Source organism: Alexandromys fortis, unplaced genomic scaffold (genome assembly GCF_014885135.2).
Source record: "Alexandromys fortis isolate MF-2015 unplaced genomic scaffold, M_Fortis_MF-2015_v1.1 scaffold_74, whole genome shotgun sequence".
NCBI classification, from domain to species: Eukaryota; Metazoa; Chordata; class Mammalia; order Rodentia; family Cricetidae; genus Alexandromys; species Alexandromys fortis.
In genome coordinates, this window is record NW_026068008.1 from 1,483,501 (window position 1) to 1,509,989 (window position 26,489).

Genomic DNA, 26,489 nt, shown 5'->3' on the forward strand with positions numbered 1-26,489 from the left:
TACTCCCCCACCCTCTCTGCACCGACTACACTCAGAGGGGCCACACAAGGCGTCTGTATCCCTGGGCAGGGTGCATTCCCTGGGAGCGGAGGGCAGCGTCCCACTCCGCAGCTCTCACTCACTTGAGCTGGGCAGCATCTGCCTCCAGCCAGGGAGTGATTGGTCCTCTCTGTACCGACATCCTAGGTTGCTGGACAGCAGTCGTGTCTTCAATGCGTTCCTCTCTTTCCTCTCTTGCAGCAGTGGATGGTGTGCCGTTTATGATTTCAGAGAAGTTTTCCTGCATTCCAGAAAGTGTAAGTTTTATGCATGTTCCCCTCCCCTCCCCCACCTTAACCTGAAGTCCCTCAATGTCTATGCACAAGCTGCTCTTAGCACCCTGGAACCCCTGGGCCTGGGCAAGCATCTCTGCCTGTGTGCTGAACCCTAAAACTAGAAGGCACAACTTGTGAGAGCTGGGGTGCGTTCTCGTCTTGGGCCCTCCAGCCGGGGCCTGCACCTAGCAGATGCCTGAGAAGTGGAAGAAAAGGGCAGCTGGAGGCCAGGATCCTAGAGACACTCAGCAGATGAGTGTGTACGGCCACGCATTTGACTCACAGGTCGCAATGTTTCCCAAGTTGGGCATCCTCGTCTAGCTATTGTTTGAGACTGGCTCTCGCTGTGCAGTCCTGACTGCCTCAGAACTAGCTCTTTACACCAGCTGGCCTTGCACTTACAGAGAGCCACCTGCTTCTGCCTCCTGAGTGCTAAGATTAAACATGCACTACCACAACCAGCCGTAACGTGCTTTTTGTTTGTTTGTTTTTGAGACATACAGCCCTGGCTGGCCTGAAACTCACTTCATCGATCAGACTGTCACAAACTCAGACCCACCTGCCTCTTCCTTCCTAGTGCTGCTCCACCACACATGGCCTTGGTTTTTCACTTCCCAGTGATGAAGTTGGCCTGGTTCCCCACTATCATTGCTGCATTCTGTATGTCCTGCACGCTGTGCCGTGGAGCAGTGTCAGGTGCCTCTGGCTGTGGTCTGTTTAGGTTGAGCCCTGAGCTCTCTTGAATGACAGAGGAACTAGGCAAGCCAATCAAGAGCAGAGGCCAGTATCTAGACCATGAGAGGCCACAGCCAGGACCTTGTACTGGTTCCATTCCCTCCTGGAGACACCCCTCTGATAGTGCCTGGTCCTCAGGACAGCCTCTGCCCTCACTCAGCTGTGCAAGCCTGGGCCACGCTGGGTCAGTAAACTTTTATTCTTCCTGTAGAAGATTGTTTTGAGGCGTCACTAAGCACCAAGGCCCTGGTTTGGCCCATTGAAAGACCCCTCAAGTGTTTTTCTTGGACCCAGTTTAAAACCACCCGCCTGGCGATCCGACCTGCTCTGTCGTTTCCATTTTTATGAAATATAATAGGCCTCCTCTGAGCCCTTCTGGTAAGCAGCTTAATCGTGAAAAATGCTCCTGACGTGACACAGGGAGCCTGAGGAACTTCCGCAGACTCCACTTGGCTGTGTTGCCATGGAGACACTGGCACCTCTCCCGCATGCTCCCTGGGAGAGGCAGCTCTGCCCTGCTCACCAGCTCCAGTCGGGAAAGTTTAGTGGACTAGTTAGGGCCTAATGATGCAACAGCTGGACCTCTGCTGGCTCCTGGGCCAGGCGAGCAGGCGGCCCCGTCCTCACAACATGAAGGCTGGCATCTTCAGCAGAGCCAAACTGTTTTGTGGCTACTGGAAGAGCAGGCCCAGGAGCTCGGGGTCTAATTTGGTGGCCCTATCCCAAGTTTGCCCTCACAATGTGCTACTGCCAATTCAGCAAGTGCTCAGGGCCACAGATGCAGGCCAAGCCCTGTGTTAAGCCCTTCCAAGCACTTCTCTGTTTAATCCCCCTGCAGCCAGACCAAAAGGGCCTACCAATGCCACTTTTAACAGGCTTTTAAATGTGGCCTTCAAAGTAAGTATGGGGGGGGGGGGGGTTATCCAGATGCCTCAGCAGGTAAAAGGGCTGTGGCAAAAGTCCAATCACTGGAGTTCGATCCCAAGAACCCACATTAAAAAAGCCAGATACGGTGACGTGCATGTGTAATCCTAGCACCCCTAAGAGATGGAAGTCATGAGCCAGCTGGCCTGGAGTACAAAGGAGAGCAGAAACGGAAAAAGAACCGACTCCTCAAAGTTGCCCTCTGACCTCCACATGTGTGTCCACACTCGCACTCTAAAAATCTGCTGAATAAACAAATAGAGAAGATTAATCCTTCCTGCACCACAAGGCAGCCAGTTGGGATCCAGAGCCTTGGACTCAGGAGCTAACCACTGGCCTCTAGCAGTGCAGGACATGCAGGTAGCCCAATGCAGGTGCTAACCCCAGCCCACTGCAGGACTCTGGGTCTAAACAGACAAGTCCTGGCTTCTGTGTGGATCTCAGGCTCTACCTGCAGGAGAGGCTGCAAGAGGCTAGCCTTCTGCTGCTCCCAGAAAACCCAGAACCAGTGTTCCTGGAAAACCAGTGTTCCTGGAAACAGCGTACCTGGATTCTGCACTGGCAGCAGCCCACACGGGGAGGCTCACACAGTCCAGCCTGCTCACCTGCACTGACTTTCCTAGTCTGTGTTTTTGCCGAGAAATGTTCCACTGTCCACAGAATTGCAGAGCCCTGTTAAAGTGTGGCCTCTCGCTTTCACCACCCTGATCTTGCAGAGCATTAGCTGATGGTGGTCATTTCCTTCTTTCATCTCTATCAAAGACCTAGTCCTCCCCTAGATACTGCAGACCCTTGGAACTCCCGCCACTCTGTAGAGACACCAGGCAGTGTGGCCTCTGGTAACTGCTTCAGACACTTCCAGCCCCGAATCCCATCACAAAAGCATAAATCGCTCACTTTCTCCTTTGGTGTCAGGAAAAAAAGATAAGTTAATTGACCATAGGCACGCCTTCTGGGAGGCCATGGCCCCTCCCCTTACCCCCTGCCCCCAGTGCTGTGGATATGTGGCGAAGTTGTCTTGTGGTTCAGAAGGTTCAGCTCACAATGTGCTTATGGTTTCTGCCTGGACCTGTAGGCTGAGCGTCACAATGACCATTCCTGTGGTGGGGCTGAAGATGCTAGGGCGGCTTGTCCATCACAGTTGTCATGAGAGCAAGGGGCTTTCTCCAGCCATCAAAAGGGTGACTTGGTGTGTATTTTCAGATGCAGCCGTTTGATCTCTTGGGAATCACCATCAAGTCCCTGGCAGAAATTGAAAAGGAGGTAGGTACGCTGGGCTTGCGACACTGCTCACTCTAGGGTCCTTGTTCCTCCATCAGAGCTTGGTTCCAGAAAAGGTGGGTGCAAGAGCCCTCCTGAGGAGAAACCCAGTCAGTCATTTTGAGCGCACCCATCGCTTGCCAGAGGCCATGACCAGTACTGTCTCTCCTCATTTGCCACCAGGGCCATCTCAGATTCAACCAACTCTTGAACCAGAGGAATGTCCTAGGCCCCTCATACTTAGCCAGGTCCCTCCTTCCCGGCTGGTTTGATGGCATCTGGGCATCATAAGAAAGACACCAGGATCAGGGTCCAAAGGAAAGTTCCAAGGAGAAAGACCCGAAACAGTAGGAGGCCAGGCCTGCTGGGGTTGCCCGTTTTGGGCCAGCATCAGTGTGCACATCCTCGTGTGAGAAGACTGCCACGGTCACATGCTGCCACCAGAGCTCCTCAGAGAGGAACATTTGTCTCACAGATGGAAATGGCAGAACCATTTCAATATCCTTGGTTCCTTGGGGTTTTCTTGTATGTACCCAGCCAGCAGAAGCAGGCTGCATTATTGAAAGATGGCTGGAATCAAGGAAAATTGAATCAGTGCAGTACAACGAATTCCTAAACCGTCAGAGCAAGAACAAGACGAAAATCTCCCCCTTTGTCTTTGATTCTCAGTAAATCATAAAAACATGGTTGTCACCTATAGTTTTGTTTGCTGGCTGGCTGGCAACAGGAGGAATGGCTGGCCACAATGCTGGAAATCTAGGTGTAGATAGAATTTCACATCTGCCCTTTAAACAGCCTTTGCCAGGGCTCCAGCATAGGGTGGGCCTCCCCATGGGGTGGAGTCTGTGGGTAGCCAGGGGAGGCTTTGAGAGCTGCACTGGAGAGCAAGATAGACCAAAGTCACGTAGCCAGATTTGAAGCAGCTTGACTGCCTGACTCAGGCAGGCCTCCTTCCCGCCTGTGCAGGGGTAGCAGGAGAACCAGCCTCAGGGTATCAGCCAGTGCTGTGTGCACAGGTGGGAAACTCTGGTGGCAACAGGTACCCAGTGCTGGGGTTGGGTGCTACAGAAAGGGGCATCCAAACTTCCCCCTCCTGAGCACCCTGCCCTTGCCAGTGGGCCTTGCCAGTAACATCTTTTTCTTAAGCGCTCACATGGGCACAGTCCTTGTATTTGGGGCTATTTTGTTGTCACCCTGAGTGACCAAGTAACCTCCTTCCTCCTTTGTATGAGGCAAGATTGAAGCCTCATCTTGTCCTGTGGCTGGAAGCCCTTGAAGGGGACTGTCGGAGCTGGTGGGGACATAGGGCTGGGCTGCATTCTGGATGCAGTGAGTAGACAAGACCCTGTTGTCAGGCTGGGGCATGTCATGTCCACACCAAATGTCTGGGTTTTCCCTCTACTCTGAGAGCTGGCACATGGGCGGGCATGTTCTTATGATGTATGTCCTTCATCTCAGTACTGAGTTGGGGTGTGGCTTCCCCCAAGACCCAGCACTGGATAGTGAGGAAAGCTCTGGAAGGAGCTTGTGGGCCTGATCCCATCTCTTCTCAGTGACTTCTCTGGGCCTGTTTCCTCTTCTGTCAGGTGGGGCAGTAAAGGAAATACCAGCCATGCTTAACAGGGCTCTGCTGAGACCGTGGGGTTTGGGGGGTTCTGCTGAGACTGTTGGGTTTGGGGGGCTCTGCTGAGACCGTGGGGCTTTGGGGCTCTGCTGAGACTGTTGGGTTTGGGGGGCTGTGCTGAGACTGTTGGGTTTGGGGGGCTGTGCTGAGACTGCAGGGTTTGGGGGCTCTGTTGAGACTGGGTTTGGGGTGCTCTGCTGAGACTGCAGGGTTTGGGGGCTCTGCTGAGACTGTTGGGTTTGGGAGGCTCTGCTGAGACTACGGGGTTTGGGGAGCTCTGTTGAGACTGTGTGGTTTGGGGGCTCTGCTGAGACCATGAGGTTTGGGGGGCTCTGCTGAGACCATGGGGTTTGGGGGCTCTGCTGAGACCATGTGGTTTGGGGGCTCTGCTGAGACCGTGTGGTTTGGAGCCTGCAGAGCTGGCAGCATCACCATCACCACTGCCCATAACTACATTCTCCCTTTCCATGGGGCAGGGGCAGGAGGCAGTCTGCCTGTCCTGGTTAGCAGCTGAGGGATGCCATCTTGTTTTGTTTCTCACTGTGAGTCTCGGTGAGAAGACAGGCTTGTAGTTGTGGCTGAATTATGTTAAAGTTGCAGAAAGGTGGGAGAATAGCAAGTGGGAGTGGGGTGTGGAAGCATAGTGAGGGTCACCACGAGTGGGAGTGGGGTGTGGAAGCATAGTGAGGGTCACCACGAGTGGGAGTGGCACAGCGTCTGTCACTGAGGATCTGCCATCCATGTGTTTAGGGCATTGCCATATCATGGTGTTTAGGGTGTCGCCACTGCCCCCACATTCTGAAGGACAGGGCCGTCCTCCACAACACTCAGTGAGTTTCCTGGGAGCAGGTGGTGTGGCCTCTTCTAACCCTGTTTGCAGTGTCACTTCTGTGACAGACCTCCATCATGGCCTGCATCCAGTGTTGGGCCTGAAGCAAGCAGGGAGTCCCTTAGAACAAATGTGGTGTCCCCAGGAGCTGGCATTGTGTTGTCTGGGTCAGGACACTTGGTTCCCTGCTGGCCCAGCTGCCCCTGGTGCAGGAGCCCAGGTCTGTAGGAGGTGTCTTCACTGGCTGCCGGTTCTGTTATACCTTGTTAAACCCCACCCCCACACAAGCAAAACATAGGTTCTGAAGGCAGGCAGTCACCTTTAAAGTTTTTGTCGTTTATTTCATGGCAGCGATGCACAGTGTGGGGTCAGAAGACAGCCTGCTTAATCTGTCTCTCATTCCATCACGGGAGCTCCGCAGGTAGAACTCAGGTTATCGGGCTTGGCAGCCTCTTTCCCCAGTGAACCATCTCGCTGGCCCGGATGAGCATCTTTGACTTTGGGGCACAGGCTAAAGACCTGAACATCTAGGATCCTGCCCCTAGCTCCTCCCCACAGTAGAGCAAAGTGTCTGAGAAGCTCTTCCTCTGTGTCTAAACATCCTGAAAGAGAAACCCTGGCAATGACTAGGATGTCAGCAGGTGGCTCCAGTGAAGACAAGAGAACCAAGTGTGGCCTAATAAGTATATCCCTGTCCCCTCTCCTGAGGGGTGGGGCACAGCTTGAAGAAATAGTGTCCATCCCTGAAGGCAGCTGGTCAGTCTGTCCAGCCAACATGAGGCTGAGAATCTTAGTCACTGTTCTATTGCTTTGAGGAGACACTATGACCAAGGCAGCTTACAGAAGAATGCATAAAATTAGGTGCTTGCTTAGTTTCTGAGGGCTAGTCTCTGACCTTCATGGCAGGCAGCATGGTGGCAGGTAGCACAGTGGCAGGCAGGCAGCACAGTGGCAGGCAGGTAACACAGTGGCAGGCAGGTAACACAGTGGCAGGCAGGTAGCACAGTGGCAGGCAGGCAGGCAGCACAGTGGCAGGCAGGTAACACAGTGGCAGGCAGGTAGCACAGTGGCAGGCAGGTAGCACAGTGGCAGGCAGGTAGCACAGTGGCAGGCAGGTAGCACAGTGGCAGGCAGGTAGCACAGTGGCAGGCAGGTAACACAGTGGCAGGCAGGTAGCACAGTGGCAGGCAGGTAACACAGTGGCAGGCAGGTAGCACAGTGGCAGGCAGGTAGCAGTGGCAGGCAGGTAGCAGTGGCAGGCAGGCAGGCAGGCACAGCACTAGAGCAGAAGCTGAGAACTCACATCTGAATCACAAGGTCATGGCAGAAAGAGCAAGACGAGGCCTGGCACGGGCTTTTGAACCCCAGTGACACATCTCCTCCAACAAGGCTACACCTCCAAATCCTTCCCTAACTGTCCCACCAAAAATTCAAATAGCCATTGTCACTCAAACCACTTCCCTGAGCAAACCCTCCTGCCACCCTGCCCGGCACTGTCTGCCACTCGCCTTCTTAAGCAGCCCTAGAGCTGCCAGAGCTGCCAGCCTAAGAACAGATCGGAGTGAAGCAAGAGAACCTCGGGCAAATGCCAGCGCCAAATCCCTGTACCACCACATGCCTGCCACCCACGGGACCTGCCTGGTACCACCACAGCCTGGACTGGCAGTGAGTGATACGCAGCTGGAAGGAGACGGGCACCTGGTGCTGTATAGGCAGGGCACGAGCTCAAGCACAGGCTCATCCTGGAAGACTGGGAACACAGCAGCATGCCTGACTAGCTGAGAGGCGAGACCGTCAGCACTCAGAGTCCAGGTGTCCACAGGTTCCCTGTGGATGTGCTGGTGGTGGAGGTGACAGGTATGATGGACAGGACACCGGGGAAACTCTGTGTCTGGGCAGGTGCTGTGTTGATGGTGAAGGTGACAAGATATTTTTACAGGTAGGACACAGGTGAGCCACTAGTGTGCCTGTCTGTGGTGGACTGTCATGTGTTAGCAGAGGAAATATGGTATCATGGACAGGATGTAGGCCCTGGTCTACCTGTGTTTGATGCCAAATCTACCCATAGTTGGGGTTTTGGTTTGGTTGTTAGTTTGTTTGAGACGGTGAGTATCAGTATGTAACTCTGGCTGGTCTTGAACTCACAGAGATCTGCTTGACTCTGCCTCCAGAGCTGATAGGATAGTGCACCTCCATGCTCAGACCTCAGACAGATCCCTTTGCCGCTCCAGCCTCATAGCGGAGTGTCACTGCTGGGCACCTCACAGCTGGCAGAGACCTTCAGGTGCCTCCACTGTCAAGTTCCCAGAGCTTCCTGGCACACACAGCCCTTAAATTTCAGGAAGACACCCAAGAAAGGTGGTATTTAAAGTCAGAGTGGAAATCCATGCCATCAGGCAGCATTGCAGCAGGGGGAGGAGTCCCCGAAAAGACAAAAACCTCGCCATTCAGGCATACATGGAGATGTGGGTGGTGGAGAATGAATGAAGCCGTGATTAATACAGTGACTCATCCTGGAAGGCCAGCACTCTCGTGGCTCTCAGAGAGCCGGCATGCACTCCTGTCTCCGCTCTTCGAGGCCTCGGCAGGGATCCTGTCAATTAGGTCAAGGCAACAGAGTGAATTTTGCTGTCTCCTCTTCCCATGGGAGGTGACCAAGGAGTCACAAGGTTTTCTGGCCTGTCCCAGCATGTCTTCCGTCTTGTTTTTTTGCCTGTGGGAGGATGGTGTGCGGCTACTGTCCCCACAAAGCCACTGTCCTCTCCCCCCACACCCAGCAAAAGCTGCTCTGTTAGGAGCGAGGAAATGCAATTCCACAGTGGTCCATGATGGAGCGTCTTCCCTCTGAGTGAGTAGATGGGCATATAAATATTCCCCGTCTCCGTGGCTCTTTATTTCCCTTGTAAGCAGTTGCCCCATTTCTCCATCTGATGGATTTCCTGTGGCAGTCAGGGTGGGTGTGCCCACACTCTCTCCAGCCACATCCTCTGAAACCATTCCCGCCCTGGCGCCCTGTATCCTCTGTTTGCCTCACTCCCCTCTCCATCCCAGGTCTCCCGGGCCAAGAGCCAGCGCCTAGAGATCTAGAGAGCACATCCCGCACAAACCTTTTAAATCACAAGTAATGGATCCCCGTATGAAAGTGCATGGGCAACTGGGAAACCGGTCTCCAAGCTCCACGTGAGCCAGCTCACCCAAAACCCTTGGTGGGGTGAATGGGGCTGAGCTAGGGGTTCTCATTAGCTTACCACTCTTGCTGGTGGAACGGCCAGCCTCCATTGTCGGAGGATCTGAAAGCGCAAAGAGGGGGAGTCTCCTTAGCAGAGGGACCGTCTGATATTAATCACCCCCTTAAAATTGACAAGGGAGGCAGTGCATTTAACCACTTAATTGCTACAGGTTTTTATGGGCTGCTGTTTGCAGACATATTTAATGAAGAAGTTATAAATCTAAGAGAGCTTAAAATTTTAATTTTATCCCTAAATATTATCCTTGTTCTCGCGTTCGTAGCCGGGCCTCGGGAGTGTAGTCACGTGAGATACCCTTAAATGAACATATTTGCTAACTGGCGTGATTTCAGTTTCTAAAACATTGGTTCCAGCAATTAGGCCTTTTTTTCCAGTTCCCAAATGACTAGAGGAATTCGTCTTGATTATAATTGCTCTTAGCCACGCATATCTAATTTGTGTCTTTTTAAGTGTTAATTAGTAAACAGTTTGAGCTGACATCTTTATGTGTTTGCGTGTTGAAAAATGGGGCTTATTGCTTATTTAGCTTGGGGCTGATTCCACTAGCATTTACGTCACGACTCAAAGGTGAAATTAATGGAAACACATTTGGCAGCATGAGGTTTAAAGAATTTTCAAATTCAGCTTCTGGATGTCCACTTTTCTGGGGCCTCTTCGAATGAACGAGGTTAGGGTGGGCTGGAGAGCTACGTCTGCCGGAGGGAAGCCAGGCAGGCTTTTGCACCCATAATGAAATGGCAGAGTCCCAATTTTATCGCCACAAAGTGTTCATATCCAGCGTATTTGTTCCTTTTTTTCTGCAGTTGGAAAGCTTTCCTCGTGCTTAGGAGTGTGAACTGATTTGAAGGGCTGAGCTGCAGTCGCAGGAATATGTGGTCCCTTTCCACCATCTAGTGGTCAGGTTTTGAATTGCAACAGATCGCATGGCCACCTCTCTGCTAGGTGAGATGCAAGGTTCTCCACCCAGCATCCTTTCGTCCTTTGTTTCTAACCAGAAAGGTGGAGTATTTGGGAAAATAAATCTGCCCACTTCGTGCATTAAGTGTAACTAGCCAGTGGACTCCTATTTCCTCCTGTATAGTCTTCAAAGACCACATCTACCACCCAAATTTTTACAGAGCCCACACTGACTTGAGACCATTCCAGCTCAAAACAAAGAAACCCCAAAAGATGGTACACTGTTGAGGTGGGGGTGTGCCACTCAGCTGACTGCACCAGTTTATAGTGTACCCCACTATATGCAAGCTGTCAGCATGCATGTGATGATTGTCAGTTGCGAAGGAAAATTAAAAAAAAAAAAAACTTAAAGAACCTAATGGGTGGGCTAAGTGCTTTTCTGAAGGCACAAAATAAAGTCTTCCTAAAGATGGGAGGAGTTTGGTTCACCCTGACACGTTCTGATGACCACAACTCTAAACCCACAATTCGTGCCACAGACCAGCATTAACCTTGCTGGTATGATATCATTTGGAACAGCTTGCCAGTTGGAATAGATTGTGTGCACACATGTGCATGTGTGTGTGCGTGCAGAAACCAGGGGTCTACATGGGTATCTTCCTTGATCATCTACCCCAGTTTTTGAGGCAGCGTCTTGTACTAAACCTGTAGCTCACTGATTCAGTTAAGTTAGCTTGGCCAGAGAGCCCCAGGTATTGCCTGTCTCCATCCCTCACCAGAGATTATACTGGCTTTGCATGGATGCTTGTGCTCTGCACTCACTCCCTCGTGCTTGCGTGGCCGGCACTTTCCCGGCAGAGCCGTCTCCTCTGGCCCAGGCATCAACCTTTTCAGTGTTTTATGTTTTCACTGCAGACAACTATTGTACATGCAGAAAAATGCAAACTTAGGAAAACGTGGAGTAAAGAGTGAATAACTCCTGCTGCCCACCCTGGACACACGCACGTATGCACGCACACACACACATGCACTCACGCACACACACACATTAGACCAGCTCACCTGCAATCACAGTTCTGTAACCTACTCCCTACTCCCACTCATTCTAAATGCGTCCCCCTGTGCTCACAGTTAAGTGGGGCTCTCCATCAAAGCAGCTTCTCCCGCGGCAGATGGGGATGATTACAGAAGCCACAACTGGCCGAAGTGCAGTTTGAAGCTCATTCCTTCGAATGGCCACATCTCTGCCTTTTTAAAAGCACTTTTTTGAGAATTTTATACATGAATACTGTGTTTATATCCCTTCACTCTTCCCTCCAGCCTCTCTTGTCTTTCTCCCACTCCCTTTCTGCTTCATGACCTCTTCACACACACACACACACACACACACACACACACACACACACACACACACACCCTGCTGCATCCAGTTAGTGTTGCTAGCACATTTTGTGTTTAGGGCTGACCACGTGAGATCATATAACCTATCAGAGGGGTTCATCTCCCAAGAAGACTGGTTCCCCTCAGCAGCTATGTATTACCTAGCTCTTCCTCTGGTGCTGGGGCCATTTGACATTTTCCTGTCCATGTTGGGGCATCAGCTAATGGTGTCGCTATGCAGGTCTTGTTTGAACAGCTCCTTACAGACTGTCTTGTGGCTGGCATCCTGGCTCTCTGGCCCCTGCATTGTCTGCTCCATCCCTCCCGCCACCGCCATCTGCAGTTCTCCTTGAGCCTGGGGTAGAGCTTGTGTTTATTAATCACTGGGATGTGCACCTCCGTCAGAGGTCTTTGCATTGGGGCAGTTGTGCTTCTATAGTGGTCTTGGCTTCTGCAAAAGAAGCTTCTTGGACGGAGTGAAAGCTGCACGTCCTGTGCTTCCAAGGGAAGTATTTGGAATGCTATTGGGAATTGCACTGGTTTAGGAGAGCAGCAGTAGTGGGATCTCTAAGCTCCTTGGCTCACCAGCCACAGGCAGTTGCCTGGGTTTGCATTATCAGGCATGAATTTTTCATGCTGACTAAGCCTTCTGTCCAAGTAGGAGGCTTTGGTTACCTCCAAAATGCAGGTGCCACTATTACCCTCCCATCCATCATGCTGGTCCTTGTGGCTCATCGCCTTACAGTTGAGTAGGACTTTTAGCTGCCCTTCTCCCTTGGTAGCCACACAGCACCTTTGTCTGATTGAGAGCTGTTCCTCAGGAGGAGGCTTCCAGGTCGGCTCTGGTCCCCTCTGACCAACAGCCCGTAGGCTCCTCTTGCTTGGCGCTGGGGGTTTGTTGTCTGTGACTTTATGGGGTACACCCTCACCCCCATGCCATACCCTTCAGTGGTTACGCTCTGCCATACTTAGCTAGTCCCATGTTGCCTGATGCTGGAGTCATCCCCATGGCTATCAGTGTGTGTAACTTGATTCTCTGTGTGTGTAGCTTCCCTGGGTGGGGCCTTCTTTAGAATGGGAAATGCTAGTTCTTTGCTTTCTAGATGGAGGTGAGTCCACTTAAGCCACCAAAGGAGCACGAGGTTGGCCTTCTCCACATCCCAACCCCAGCCCAGCGACACTGTGCTTTTAGTGTCTGGCACTGTCACCTACCGCAGAGCTGAAGGCCTCCATGCGCCACGTGGGTCTGTGGTCATTGGCTATCCGCCATCTGCATTTCTCTTGGGAATCTCTCCTGTTGGTGCTCTTGGCGTGGCAGGTTCCCTCCAGCTTACTTAATGTTTATTCTCCCTCCGCGGGGAGCATGTGTGTATGTGTGGGTACACTGGGGAGCATGTTGTGTGTCTGTACACTGGGGAGCATGTGTGTATGTGTGGGTACACTGGGGAGCATGTGTGTGTGGGTACACTGGGGAGCATGTGTGTGTGGGTACACTGGGGAGCATGTGTGTGTGTGTGTGTGTGTGTATACTCGCCCATGCAGACTTGTGTGCAGAGTCCAGAGCTTAGCATCAGGTCTTTCCCTAAAGTTCTGAGACCAGGTCCCTCCCTGAACCTGGAGCTGTTTTCCTCTAGCTTTGCTGGGCTGTGGGCCCCAAGGACCCTCTTGTTGCTGTCTGCCAGCTTGGGGATCACAGGAACAAGCTATTAAACCTGACTGTGAGCTCTGGAACTCCAAACACAGGTTCTCATACTCACACAGCAAGCACTACACCCTCTAAGCCACGGTTCTCACCCTTCCTAACGCTGCGACCTCTTAATACATGTGTGATGACCTCCAACCATGAAATTCTTTCCACTGATACTTTATAGCTGTAATTTTGCTACTGTGATGAATCATAATGTAAATATCTGATATGGAGAATATCTGCTACACTACCGTGACCCACAGGTTGAGAATTGCTGCTCTAAGCCATCCTCCCAACCCTTTCCGTTCACTTTTTAGTGATAATCATGTTAATTCTTGGAAAATTTCATACAATGTATTTTAAATGTCTACCCCCCCAACACCTCCTATTTCTGCTCCAACCCAACCCTTCTCACCCAACTTTGAGATTTCTCTAATTTTCTTTACCACTGAGTCCTGTCTGTGCTGCCCAGCTAATCTTGGATGGGAGTGGGGTCTGCCCTGGTGTGGTCATCCTGTGAGGGTCACATTGTTAAAGACTCTCCCTCTCCCGGCAGCTGTCAAATGTCAGTAGGGTTCTCAGCTAGGGGTGGGATCCACCCTAACCCCCTATGCAGGGCTCTGGCCCCAGCATGTGCAGGTCTTAACTTACTGTCTCAACTATTGTGTGTTTGTATGTGCATCTGTCCTGTGGTGTCTGGGAAACACTGTGTTCTTGATTGCTATTATCAAGCATCAGGCACCTTTGGCCCAATCTATCTGTCTGACTCTCTGTCTGTCTATCATTAGGTTTTTNTTTTTTTTTTTTTTTTTTTTTTTTGAGACAGGGTTTCTCTGTAGCCCTGGCAGTTCTGGAGTTAACTCTGTAGACCAAGCTGGTCTTGAACTCAAAGATCCACCTGCCTCTGCCTCCCGAGTGCTGGGATTAAAGGTGTGCACTACCGCCTGGCTTATTTATTTTAATTACACACCAGTGGGACAGATATAGGTATGTGCACGTTAGTGCTCCTAGGGGAGCTGGAGGCATCAGATCCCCCCGCCCTGGAGCTGGAGTTACAGGCGCTGTGAACTGCCCAACTTAAATGCTGGGAACAGAACTCAGGTCCTCTGTGAGAGGAGAGCATAATGCACTTTTCTCTGCTGGGCCATCTCTCCAGCCCTTACTGCGGGTTCTTAGAAATCTTTCAGTCCCCTCTTCCTGAAGACCCAGCGCCTTGGAGGAGGGATGTGATACATATGTCCCTTTTAGAGCCAGGCTCCACAATCTTATACTCTGCATGTTGACTGCATGGTAGTCATTACCATCTACTACAAAGAGAAGCTTCCCTGATGGGGGTGTTGGACCCCTTCCCTCTCAGTCGGGCTCCTCCCCCTTCAGTCAGGGTCTTCCCCCCAGTCGGGCTCCTCCGCTCTGAGTCGGGCTCTCCCCCCCCCTATTTTTTTCTTTTTTTTTTTTGAGACAGCATTACTCTGTGTAGCCTTGTCTGTGGCTGTCCTAGAACTCGCTCTGTAAACCAGGGTGGCCTTGAACTCACAGAGATCTGCCTGCCTCTGCCTCTTGAGAGCTAGGATTAAAGGTGTGTGCGCCACCACCACCTGGCCTCCCCTCTCATTTTTAAGAGCCCTCTTTGCTTTAAAGATGGCTACCTTGGGCCTGGGGAGAGGCTTTGGGTTTTGTTTTTGCATCATTCTTACAATAAAAACCACAATATTTCCTTACTTTATATTTTAAAATACTAAAATACTAAACATCAACTACTTATTCTGTTTGGCATGTTTTAGAAAGAACCTCTAGAGCTGCCTTATTCCTAATGTTTTAGCAGTTTCCAGGTCGTTTTCTTCTGCACTTTAATTCTAACCTTCCTGTGTGCACCGTAAGGCTTTTCCTGTGGGCGCTGTTCTGACTCCTGCTTTGCGATTGCTCTCATAGATGAAGGGTTAGTTGGGGCCCTCTGTGACCCACTGATTTTCCTAATTAGAGGCACTATCATTCCATCTGACCCACAGCCTTTCAAGGAGAGACAGTGGGTAGACAGCCTTATCCTGTGAGAGGGTCTCCTGGTCTCGATGGACTCCAGGATAAGCTTTGGGAATCTCCTGCCTCAGCCTCACAGGAACCGGAATTACAGACTTATGCCACCACTCCAGCCCCTTTTGTTTGTCTGGGGTACATTTGGTTTATTTTGGGTGCATGCATATGGAAGTCATAGGGCTTGCGGGACTGTTTCTCCTGTACCACCAGGTAGGTTCCAGAGATAGAGCTCGGGTCCTCCTGCTTGACAGCAGCCACCACCTTTACCTGCTGAGCATCTCACTGACCCCATCCTGTTTTTGTTGGAACTGCACTGAACTCATGTATAATAGGATGATTGACATTTTACATGGCATGTCCACCTGGGGACAGGTGTGCTGGCTTACCCAGGTCTTTGCGTATTGACCAATGGGAAACCAAGGAGTTTTCTTTGAAGAGTTCTCATGTGTTTCTTTTTGTTGTTCTTTTGTGATGGGGTCTCAAGCAGCCAAGGCTGACCTTGAACTCTGTATGTAGCTGAGCATGACCTCCAACTTGTGGTCCTCCTGTCTTTACTTCCCAGTGCTGAGATTACAGGCATGCACCACCATGCCAGGTTTTTACAGTGCTGGAGATGACACCCTTTATGTGTGCTGAGCCAGCACTGTGCCAGCTGAGCCACATCCCTGGCCCCCTCCTTCTTCCTTTTAAGACATGCCTGGGTGTTGTGTGTCTTTATGGCTCCTGTCGTCAAGGCCCTTGCTTGTTCCTTCTCATCAGTCACATGTATAGAGAAAGTTCCCAGCCTTGGTAGTACCTCTGGAGCCCACCGCTGCTGACTTGAAGCAGCCAGACACTGTCCTGGTCTCTTACGTAGCAGCCGTCCCCCTTCCTGGTGGACTTGTCTCCTCAGAAGGGCCTTCTCGGTTCCGGAGCCGCTTTAGGTGGCAGTTTCTACTCTCTGCATCCACACGTTCTCTGTGTTTTCATCTTTTCTTCTGCTTAAGACTTGGCCGTGTGTCTCTCTCCTATTGCTGTCATCGGGATGGGTGGCAGCTTCTCAGCAGCAGCCTTTGGTCATCTGTGGAGATGGCTGTTCTCCTTCCTGCATGTTAAGGTGGGAGACTGTTAACAGAGCCCCGGGTGCCCCCTCCTCACTGTCTTTGGGATTTTGTGTTTTGCTTCACGTGTATCTGTGTATGCGGATGCCATGTATAGAGTTGCACTCACGGGCCAGAAGAAGGAATCAGATCCCACACGGCTGTGAGCTCCCCAGGGTGGGTGCTGGAACCAAATTCAGCTCCCCTGGAAGAGAAGTAAGTTCTCTTAACGGCTGAGCCTCTGTTCGGTGGTTCTCAATCTTCCTAATGGTGTGATCTTTTAATACAGCGCCTCATGCTGTGGTGACCCCCAGCCGTAAGATTATTTCTCTGCTCCTTCGTGACTGTGATTTGCTACTGTTATGAGTTGTGAATATTTTTAGCTATAGAAGTTTGTCAAAGGGGCTGTGTCCCCCAAGTTGAGAACTATTGCTCAGCCTTCTGAATTTACCCAAGGCAGCATTCCTAAGAGTGGCTGCCATAGAGGCTGTTCCCTGGTGGCCCGAGGCACCCAGCTTGCAAATGAAGAGCCCAGGAATTAAGGTTGCAGCAGAGATGGGCTTCAAAGCAGCATTATCTGTCAGGGTTACTACCACCAGCCATACCTACTGTACAAAATCAGAGTCAGGTGAATGGTTGGGTTTTTACCAGTCCTTTAAGGAGGGTTTCTTTTCTCGGGTTTGTGGGACTTTTATCTAAAATGTTAAAATAAAGCAATCCCCAAGCTGAGCTAGGAGAAGTTGCCAGGCACCGTGACAGAAAGTGAGCCTTGCAGCAGAACTGGAGTGGGTGGGGCCACAGAACGTGTCTCCCCACAGGGAAGGCAATGGCCTCACACTTTCCTGCCATGACCTAGAGAAGAGGGGCATTACAAACAGCCATTTCTGCATTATCCAAGCAGAGAACAGATGCCCATAGGAAAAGTTGACAAGATCATGAACCACAGAGGTCCTTCCCTCTTCATCCCTCAGCCTTGCCCTTCAGTTGCCTGAAGGACTGGACTATCTCGGAGTTCCCAGCCCTGGCTGTTAAGTGGGGTCCTTATTAGAGGGCAGATGTGAAGTCTAAGCTAGCTCATCCCAGGTAAGCAGCAGGCACGCTGCACAGCAGGCCAGGCCCACCACACAGCGGACCCTCCCCAGTCCTTCCCTAGGGTTTGGAGAGCATAGAACCCCTTGAGTAGTAGAGGACCTTCCAGAATAGAGAGAGGTTCTGGAGGCTGAGTTGCAGGTGAGGAAGGGTGGCAGCCTAAGAACTGACTTACAAATGGAAGACAGGTTTGAGCCCAGGCTACAGCAGTGCCTGAAAGGTGGGGGATGGTGGTGTGGCCCAGGGGAGGCCCGGAGAGCAGTCAGGCGGGCTACTGTGTCTAGTCTTTCAGCTTTTCTGAACCACACAGTCATTCACAAAGCTCATCCTCAAGAACAGTATGATTGAGTTCCAAAAATTTTACAAAAACTTGAGCTAGGAATGCAGGTACATGCCATTAATCCCAGTACTTCAGAGAATTCCAGGCCAGCCAGGACTACACAGAGAAACCCTGACTTTAAAAACAAAAACAAACAAACTTAAAAACTATCTCATGATGTTTTCGGTAAATTGCTTATTTTGTTTTAGGCTACATTCATAGCTATCTTGGACTGCCTGGTCTAGCCTCTTCTGCTTCTTCTGCCCTTGTATTAGGCCATCTGCGACAGCCCAGGCCTCCCTCCACTGTTCTCCATCCCTGAAGCTTGAGTCCTGGTCTTTAGTTCCCTACATTAGGGGCCTTACCTGGGCCCCCCAAACTCGCCCTTGTGATACCCTTGCAGAACCTTCTGTGACCTGGTGCAGTATAACCTGCCTTTGTTCTGGCCCCACATCCCAACTGCCCCCCATCAAGGGGTGGGCATGGACACCTGGCCAGCTCAGCACTCGCTCCAAGTGCCCCTCTGGACCTGGGCCAGTACCGCTCTGGCTCACTTTGGGGTCGCAGGGAGTCAAACCCAGCCCTTGGTGAGGGATACAGACCTTCCTACTCTCCTTGTCTAGAGCCCTCTGGTGGATAGGACTGGTACTGGCTCAGGGGAGGAGGGCCAAGAGTTGCCAGGGGCGGTACGGCTTGTGCTCGTCAACCCTCCCTGGGTAGGTAGCACTTCTGTTTCAGGCTGTGCCTCCATTACTAACCATTAAAACAGGCCACTGCTGTCCCCATCTCTGCCTCTTGGGCACAGGCACTGCTGGGTGTGTTTGCACAGATCACTTTAGTGGCTCCCACTGCTCCCCTTGAGTGACAGGAGACATCTAGTCACCCCTTTTCCTTGAGGTTGAAGTGATCAGCCTCGGTGATGCTGTTCCTCCTACTAGCCGAACATTGGTCTCATGGTGAGGCAGGGCTTGTGGAAACTGACCCAAGTCTGCACGAGAGGCCTCGGACTATCTGTTTAAGGTCCTGGGGGCCTGGGGAAAGTCCCCACAGAGCCCCTGACAGTGATATCTCTTTCCTAGGCCAGGCCAGTGGAGCAGTTGCTATAACAGGCTGTGCCCACCAGAGGGTACACTGCCCGCACAGCTCAGCTGAGCTGGACTCTGCACACCAAATGCTTTTTAATTGAAAAAATTTTTTAATTCAAAAAGGATTTGCTGTTTGTACTCAAGTGCAGGTTTTCCTAATGCAGGAGACTAATGTCTTGAGTAAACAGATCCGGGCTCAAATCCGCCTTCAAAGGTACTGTCTGTTTGCCCAAGGGAGTGAAAGGGCTTCCAGAAGCCGCCCTAGTCTCTTGGGCAAACATTTTGGGGACGAGGAATCCCAGGCGGAGGACATCGTCTGTGGGAAGGTTATCCGCAGCCTAAGGGGGATTATGTCGGGGGACATATGTTGAAATTTCATTTGGGGAATTAGGGAAAACGAGTGGGGGTGGTGACTTTTTCCAGTCAAGATAACCTAAAAAAGAAAGAAAGAAAAATCTCCAGGGAGAGGGCAGGGGACCAAGGGATCTGTGTGTTGTGTAGGCCCCCAGGCTCTCCATGTGCCCGGGCAGGAAAGGGCAAGTGTCCCACTCCTTGCCAGGGTCCAAGAGAAACGGGAATCCAGATGGTGAACTGGAAAGCAGGTTCTTGCTCCTTCCAGAGATCTCTTACTCCCAGCCACCACAGGCCTGGACCACATGACCCCACATACTAAGCTGGTCAGCCACTTGCTCCTCCACCCACTGCCCAGAAAACTGTAGCTCCATCCACATGCAAGCGCCCAGCCCCAGTCTCAGACCAGGCACTGGGGGCCAGACAGACAGTATCAAATGAAGGACGCGCCTGCCGACTGCTTCCTGCTGCCTGGGAGCCGAGCACAACAGAGACAGTCCAGGCTGTGCCTGCAGCCGTGGTCCTGGCTGCCAAAGCGGGGTACCCTGCCCTCTTTGTCCCTGGTCCTCACTCAAACACCATGTTTTAGCCTCTTGCCCCTCGCATTCCTACCCTCCCCACGTCACTCCCAGACCATGTTGGTCACAAGATTGGTCGGGTTGGCTCTCAGAACTGACCCAACATTCCAGCCTCCTAGAACATCACTTGAAAATACACATTTCAGATCCACCTAGACCCCACCACCTAGCCTGGGACTGACGGGCTCCCAGGTGAGGCTCTGTGGCTCACACCAGGGTATTGCCCCAAGGGCTGCCAGTCCCCACCCTAAGGGTGCAGGCCTGCCTTCTTGTCTTCCCATGTATGCTCTTGTCACCGTGGCCCCAGCTATCTCTCAACGCCGTCCCTCCACACTCCACCCTCACACATACATGCCGCCTCTTCCCCTGGACACTCCTAGGGACCCTCTCCCAGCCACCACCAGTGAACCCAAATTCCTGTCTGCTCTCCAACCTGCACTTCCTCTGGTATCCTGCTGCCCCAGGCCTTTGTACTGTTGGGAGTGGCACCTGGGACCTCCACCCTCAAGCCTGTACCATTAAGCCTCTCTGCACCTCTGCCTACCATGTCTTACTCACCCCTGTGAAAGGCCCAGGTCCCAAGAAGTGCCCCTGCTTGAGTCCTGGGCTGTGTGGAAAGTTCTTGGACCCCTCTGCCACCACCCTATGAGCCGGAGGCATGAAGGATTTCACAGGACCTATGTCTCTGCAGTCCTAACTCCCACCCCCAAAATGTTCCTTCTCCCACCCACCACCACTCCCCCAATCCCCAGTAGAATAAGGCCTGTAGGTGCTGACAAAGCCAGTAGGCTCTGACATGTTGCTGTTCAATGACATGCACACATATGAGCAGCCACCAGGTGGCAGTGTTGTGCTGACCATTGCCTAAAGCCTAATGGGATGTGTTAAAGCCTGATGATGGGCTGGATTAGCCTGATGGGCTGGGTTAGCCTGATGATGGCCTGGGTTAGCCTGATGATGGGATGGGTTAGCCTGATGGGCTGGGTTAGCCTGATGGGCTGGGTTAGCCTGATGATGGGCTGGGTTAGCCTGATGATGGGCTGGGTTAGCCTGATGATGGGCTGGGTTAGCCTGATGATGGGATGGGTTAGCCTGATGGGCTGGGTTAGCCTGATGATGGGCTGGGTTAGCCTGATGATGGGCTGGGTTAGCCTGATGATGGGCTGGGTTAGCCTGATGGGCTGGGTTAGCCTGATGGGATGGTATGTCTTCGATAGTCATTGGAGGGTAGGAGAGTTGGGAAGGGGAACACTGTGGGCCGCTCTAATGGGCTCCCCTCATAGCCACCAGATGTTTAGTGGAAACTGCTTGCTACCAGGGATGGGCCTGTGCCACCCCTGGGATTAACAGACCACACCTCACCTTAGAAATGAGTCCACCAAGACCCAGGGCTGGGGCACCTGTCTGAGGACTCTTGCAGCATCTAGCCCTCTCTCCTGCCCATGCTGGTACCAGATGCCGTGAGGCAGGAGACACAGGGTTGCCTGGGAGCTCTCTTGAGTGGCTTCTGGGTTCACACACTGTACCTCAGCTCCCTGCTGTCCCTCCCTCAGGACAGGCTCCTGCTGTCTTTGGGTGTGTTATGAGGCTGGTGGGCTCTGTTTGGCCAGTGTTGCCTGGCAACAGGGCGGTGGGGCCACACAGCCTGGCTAGGGTCTGCAGCTTCTCCTGCTGTGGTCTGGCCATGTTCTCTTCCACAGGCTGTGTGCTGGGCAGGTGTCCTGCACAGGGTCTTCTCAGAGCTGCTTTCTGTTGAAAAGCCTTTTTGGGGACGCCCCCCCTCCAGCTCACCACTTCTGATCTATTGAATATGTTTGGCAACCACTAACCTAAACACCTCTCACCTAATGCTGCCTATTGGGCACCTCAGGCTATCCCACAGCCCCTCCACCTCTGCCAGGATAGGGCACCCTCTGCTACACCTTACCATGCCCATATTGCATGTCTCAGCCTTCAGGTGAACTGCGAGGCCCCTCTCCTCCCTCGACACATTCTTTTTTTCTCAGAGTTTTCACTGGTCTTGGAGTTTTTTACTTTCAGCCCCTACAGAATTGGGGTCTCCAGTGCAAGAGTTAATAATCCCCCACAGAACTGACTGTTGGCTCAGGATGGCAGCATAGGCTGGCAAACGGCAAATTCACACACATTGGCATACCCCCCCCCCCAGCAGCTGCCTGGCCCTTCTGTGTAACTGCAGGGTCCCCCGGGAAGGTTTTGGGCACAGTGGAGAATATTTGCATGGGGTGTGGGGTTGTGAGAGCAGCCCTGAAGCCCTTCCCTGGTCCCTCAGGCAACAAAGGTGCTGTCCCGGGCAATACACAGTGTGCCTGGTGGCAAGGAGTCCCAGGATCTGGGGGCTGAGGAAGGCCTCTGGTCAGTCGTGGAGTCCACTCACAGGTCTGTCCCCACAGCCTGCAGTGGCCCCTCCTTGAGGTACGAGCAGGAAGGTACCTGCCTTTCAGCCTGGCACAGGTTCTCTTGGGGCTTGCCAGTGGCACCAGATGTGCACACTGCCAGTGCCAAAGTCTCACCCTGCAGAGGCAGAGACTGTGAAAGCTCCTATCCATTGCCCCTCCTGAGCCTGACACACGGACACACATGCACACATACACACTCATGCACAGTGACATATCCCAGCTCCAGCTCCCAGCAGCCATTCTACCCGGGCCTCAGCAGGGCTGCATCGCCTCTGCTCAGCCGCAGCCATCCCTGGGGTCCTCTGGCCTGACTGTGCCTCTCTGTTCCTTCCTCCTGTAGTATGAGTACAGCTTCCGCACAGAGCAGAGCGCAGCAGCCCGGCTCCCACCCAGCCCCACCCGGTGCCAGCAGATTCCCCAGTCCTGAGGAGCCCACAGCCTCCTGGGGGAGAAGACGTCTCCTACCCGGTGCCCAGACTACTGATGGGGTGGCTGGGGTGAGAGTTACTGCCTCCCCCCACCTGCCCATTCTGCTTGCCCTCCCCACTGACCAAGAGACTCTGGGCAGCTGCATGGTCATATATGGTCATCAGCTTGCCTGACGAGACTCCCCTGCCTCCCTTGGGAACGTTGTTCATAATTTTGACTAATGTATGTGCTGTTAGTGACCAGAGGCTCCTAGCACACCTGTGTGATGACCACTTACCCCACAAAGAAAGAAAAATTCTTCCCTACCTGGAGTCACCCTTGAGGGCCCAGGCACATGCTCCAGCGGCCCAGTGATGCCCACTGACTCCCTTCAACTGACCGTCACCCGCTACAAGAATCCCACAGAGCCACTGTCTCCCTCCTGGAAGGCTCCAGGGTTGATGCTTCACACAGGATCATGTGAGATGCACCCGTCATCTCTGACCCAGGCTATGTGGTCAGCAGGCTCAAGGGGCCCCTGCACTTCATGACGACATCGAGACTCCAGACAACTGTGACTCCTCCCCCAATGCACACACTGGATTCCAGGGAGCACAGATGGGACCCCGCTGTCTGTGGAGGTGACTGGGTGCCTACCTGGATGGAAACTTGGCTGCTAGGGTGCTCCAACCCTCACAAAGGGCTCATCTGTGGAGCACTCACATGCCAGCAACTGCTCCATATGCCTCTGCCTCGTGCCCTGACCTGGTGATGGCTGACACAAAGCCTGCTCAGAGAGGCCTGATACCCAGCCCTGCAGGGACACAGTACAAGGGCACCAACTCCTCTCAGCCAGGCCCGCTCACAGTCTAGAAGGCATCTACTTCCAGGGATCTGCTATTTTGAAAGGACCCTCTGTCCCAGACGTCTGAATTGGGGCTAGAGCAGTTCACAGGTATCCATCTGAGGTGCCAAGTTCAACTCCACATTCGTTGCCATGAAACGGTGGTCACTGCTGTCCCAGCTCTCAGCTCTCACCATGATGCACTGCTTCGCCATAATTGGCTACTGGGGTTTGTCTGACATTGGTCCCCACAGCGTCTGTGGATATGAAGGTATGCACAGTGGCCAGTAGCCGTAGGCAACTCCACACTTAGCTGGTGCAGAGCTCTCCAGTTACAGCTCCAGAGACAGTCACAGGCAGCTGAGTGGCCAAGGTGCAAAAGGATCAGGAGGAGCAAGAACCAGCCGACAAGATGGCGTGAGCCAGGGCAGGGCCGAAAATACCTCACCAACCTCCATCAGCCCCTCAGCGCCAGCTCCACGGGCCTTTGTGGCCTTTCCTCCCTCCTCAGCCTTCTCCACTTGATGGTACTTCATTTCCATGTGTGTACCCATCATCCCCCTGCCCCTGGGCCCCTCAGCCTCTGGGCATCACAGGCCATGAAGAGGTAGTTAGCTCATCTGCCTGTGCCCCAGAGGCACATGGGGTCATGGGATCAAACCTAGTACCACACTGGTGCTCAACAGAGCTGATGAACTGTCCCCCAGCTGACTCCACAAGCTGGGGACCCTGAGGACCTGTGTCTACTGCTGCTGGTGTAACACCAAATGTTTTGTGCGACCTGAGGGCCAACAGAAATGGGGCAGCCACTCATGGTCTGAGTTGACTGGGAAGGCTGCGGGACAAAGCCCAGGGTCTCCTGGCCACTTCCTTTAAGCTTGTGCACAATGTCTTACCGCCTCTTTCCATTTCCCAGTTGTGAAATCGTCCCCATCAGGTGATGTCAGGTGACCCTCCCCACTTCCCTTAAAGGAGAATGTGGCTTCCTGCTGTGCTAACAGCCTGGAAGTTCAAAGGTGAAGACAGTGGGCCCTTTATCAGGGATGAGAAAGGCCGAGTGAAGAGGTCCCTGAAGAAAGGGCGGGGCTCTGCAGCCCACTCCTGCACAGGACTCGGCCACTGGAAAGAGGGCCAGCGCATGGTGGAGCTGGAGCAATCTCGGGACACTGCAGACTTAGTGTAAGAATAGCCTTTCTGTGAATGTTGTAGCGTCCATGGCTTCTAGCTTCTGAAGTCTTGAGAACAACTTGGTGTCTGTGGTAGGTTTTAGGTTGCACCGAAGCCCTGGTTTCTTGTCTTTTGGCAGTGGTAGTAGTGGGGTATGCATGCCCGTGTCCACCTTGTGTGGCCCTGGCACAGACCCAGGCCTGGGAGGTGTGGCTGTGCTCCCAGCAGAGCTGAGCAGCCTGTTGTGTATGGTGTGAAACACTGGGCTGCAGCACCCCTGGCCACAGCGAGATGAGCACACAGACTTGCTGGGGGACGTGAAGAACTGCAGCCGGTCCCTTGGGTCTCCTCCTCCCCCACCAGCATGTCCACAACTGCTGCTGTCCCTGCCAAGCACACACATCTCTCTCGAAAAGGCTAATCAGAGCACAGCACCCTACCCCATCATCCCACACTGAAAAGTTGGCTCCTTCCTAAGGGCCTTGGAAATGGCACACGGGTGTGAGCGGGGCAGGGTGGCTCCAGGCTCACTTACAAATTTATCATAAGGCCAAGTCTAAGAATACATGTCAACCCCACTCACCTCTAGAAAAGGATAGGTTAGAGCCGCAAGTGTTCTTCCTGGGGTGGCCGTGGCATGTGACCCCCTGTAGCTGTGGTCATTCTGCAGGAGGAAGCCGGAGCCCGTGTCAGAAGGACATACATATAAGGGGCCGAGATACTGAGCACACCCCTTCCTTTAGTGGACATGAGACTTGGCAATCTTAAGCACATTCCTGCCGTCCCCCCAAACAAGCCCAGCATTGGGTGCTCTTTGCCCCGTCACTTGAAAAGTCCGAGGCACATCTGTAAGCTTGCCAGTGGCAGAAGGCCTTGGGGCCAACCATCTGGCCTTTGTGCCCATCCCTGTGATGGACTTTTGATTGCCAGGAAGTCACCTCACCGTGGTAGTGGGTTCTAGGCATGGGTCAGGCTGGGAGCCTGTCCTGTGCCTCCTGAGACCCGAGGGCCCCGGACCGTGAGCATCTCTCCTGCTGCATTCATTGGAAAGGGCCTTGATGTGCCGCCAGGCCATGAAATACTGGGCTCACGAAGTTCGTTTGCATCCTTCTGACCCCAGAGCCTGATGAAGAACCTGGACCCTCATTCCTGTGCCCGGCTCCCTCTCAGGTGATGCAGCACATCAGGGCAGCCCAGCTGAGCAGCTGCAGCATCAGCACCAGTCTAGGCTCTGTTGCCCTTCAAAGACTCGTTAGCTGCTGGGCCACTGTGTGGCACTGGGACAAGGACCTAGGCGTAGCTGCCTTGCTGTGTATTTATTCAAGGTGACTGCTTGGCAAAAGGAGGTTTCACTGTGTGATTGTATTCTTAATATAATTTGTTAAATAAATGTTTGTTTTAACCTCTTTTCCCCAGTTTGCTGTTATTTTTAAAGCCACCAGAGGTCAGTGTCCCTCAGGGGAGGCCTCTGCCCAGCTGCAAGCTCTCCGTCCTGCTCTCTAGGGCTCCTGAGGGCCAGGTGGTCACTCCCTTTGCCTTTCAGATTTCTAAAGAGCTGATGTGACTTGAGGGTTTCAGGGCCACAGACATCCTTGACCCTGGGAAGCTCCTGAGAGAAATCTCAGTTACTGTGAACACAAGGCCCCAGAAGACTGCAGAGGGCTCTTTGATCTTCTGCCACTGCATCCTGTCTCTAGGCCTCAGGGCTGGTCTGGCTCTCAGAGTGTTGGGATGCAGCTTCCCTGATTTGGGCCTGTCCTAACTGCTCACCTGTGGCAGGATGCCACCTGCAGAAACAGCTGAGGGTTGCATACACATTTGAGGTTCCTTGTGAGGTCATTAGCAGTGCTCTGCCCCACAGCCTGACTCCTGGGATCTCCGAGACTTAGGGGTGCCTCTATACCTGTACACTCCACTCCCCAAACCCAGCCTGCTATCTCAGGTCCCTCCCCTGCATCTTTGAGGGGAACCAGATCTGAGTTCTGGTTCTGACTCTGCGGCTTCCTTCATCTGATCCCAACAGCACTAATCTGGCAGTTGAAGGTTTCCCTCCCTCCGGAGCTCCCTCGGGAAGACAATGGGGTGAGGGAAAGCTGTCGAGCACATGGCAGAGGCTGAGTGACATGGAGGCTCAGGTCTGGACAGTTAGCCAGTTAGCTACAGAGCCCAAAGCCCCTCCTGTGCCCTACATCTGAAACGCCTGGGAAGTTAATACAATAGGAG

General features: G+C 52.8%; 1 protein-coding gene across 2 annotated transcripts in view; it reads left to right on the forward strand.

Annotated features, from left to right (window-relative positions):
• Positions 1–25,674, forward strand: part of Mvb12b (multivesicular body subunit 12B) — a 150,668-nt gene extending 124,994 nt beyond the window's left edge. For both annotated transcript variants that reach the window (XM_050161744.1, XM_050161745.1), the window contains exons 8-10: positions 241–296; positions 3,177–3,236; positions 22,188–25,674. In XM_050161744.1, the coding sequence (XP_050017701.1) occupies positions 241–296; positions 3,177–3,236; positions 22,188–22,274 (203 nt within the window). In that variant the 3' untranslated portion in view covers positions 22,275–25,674. The remainder of the gene's footprint in view (positions 1–240; positions 297–3,176; positions 3,237–22,187) is intronic.
• The last annotated feature ends 815 nt before the right edge of the window (positions 25,675–26,489 follow it).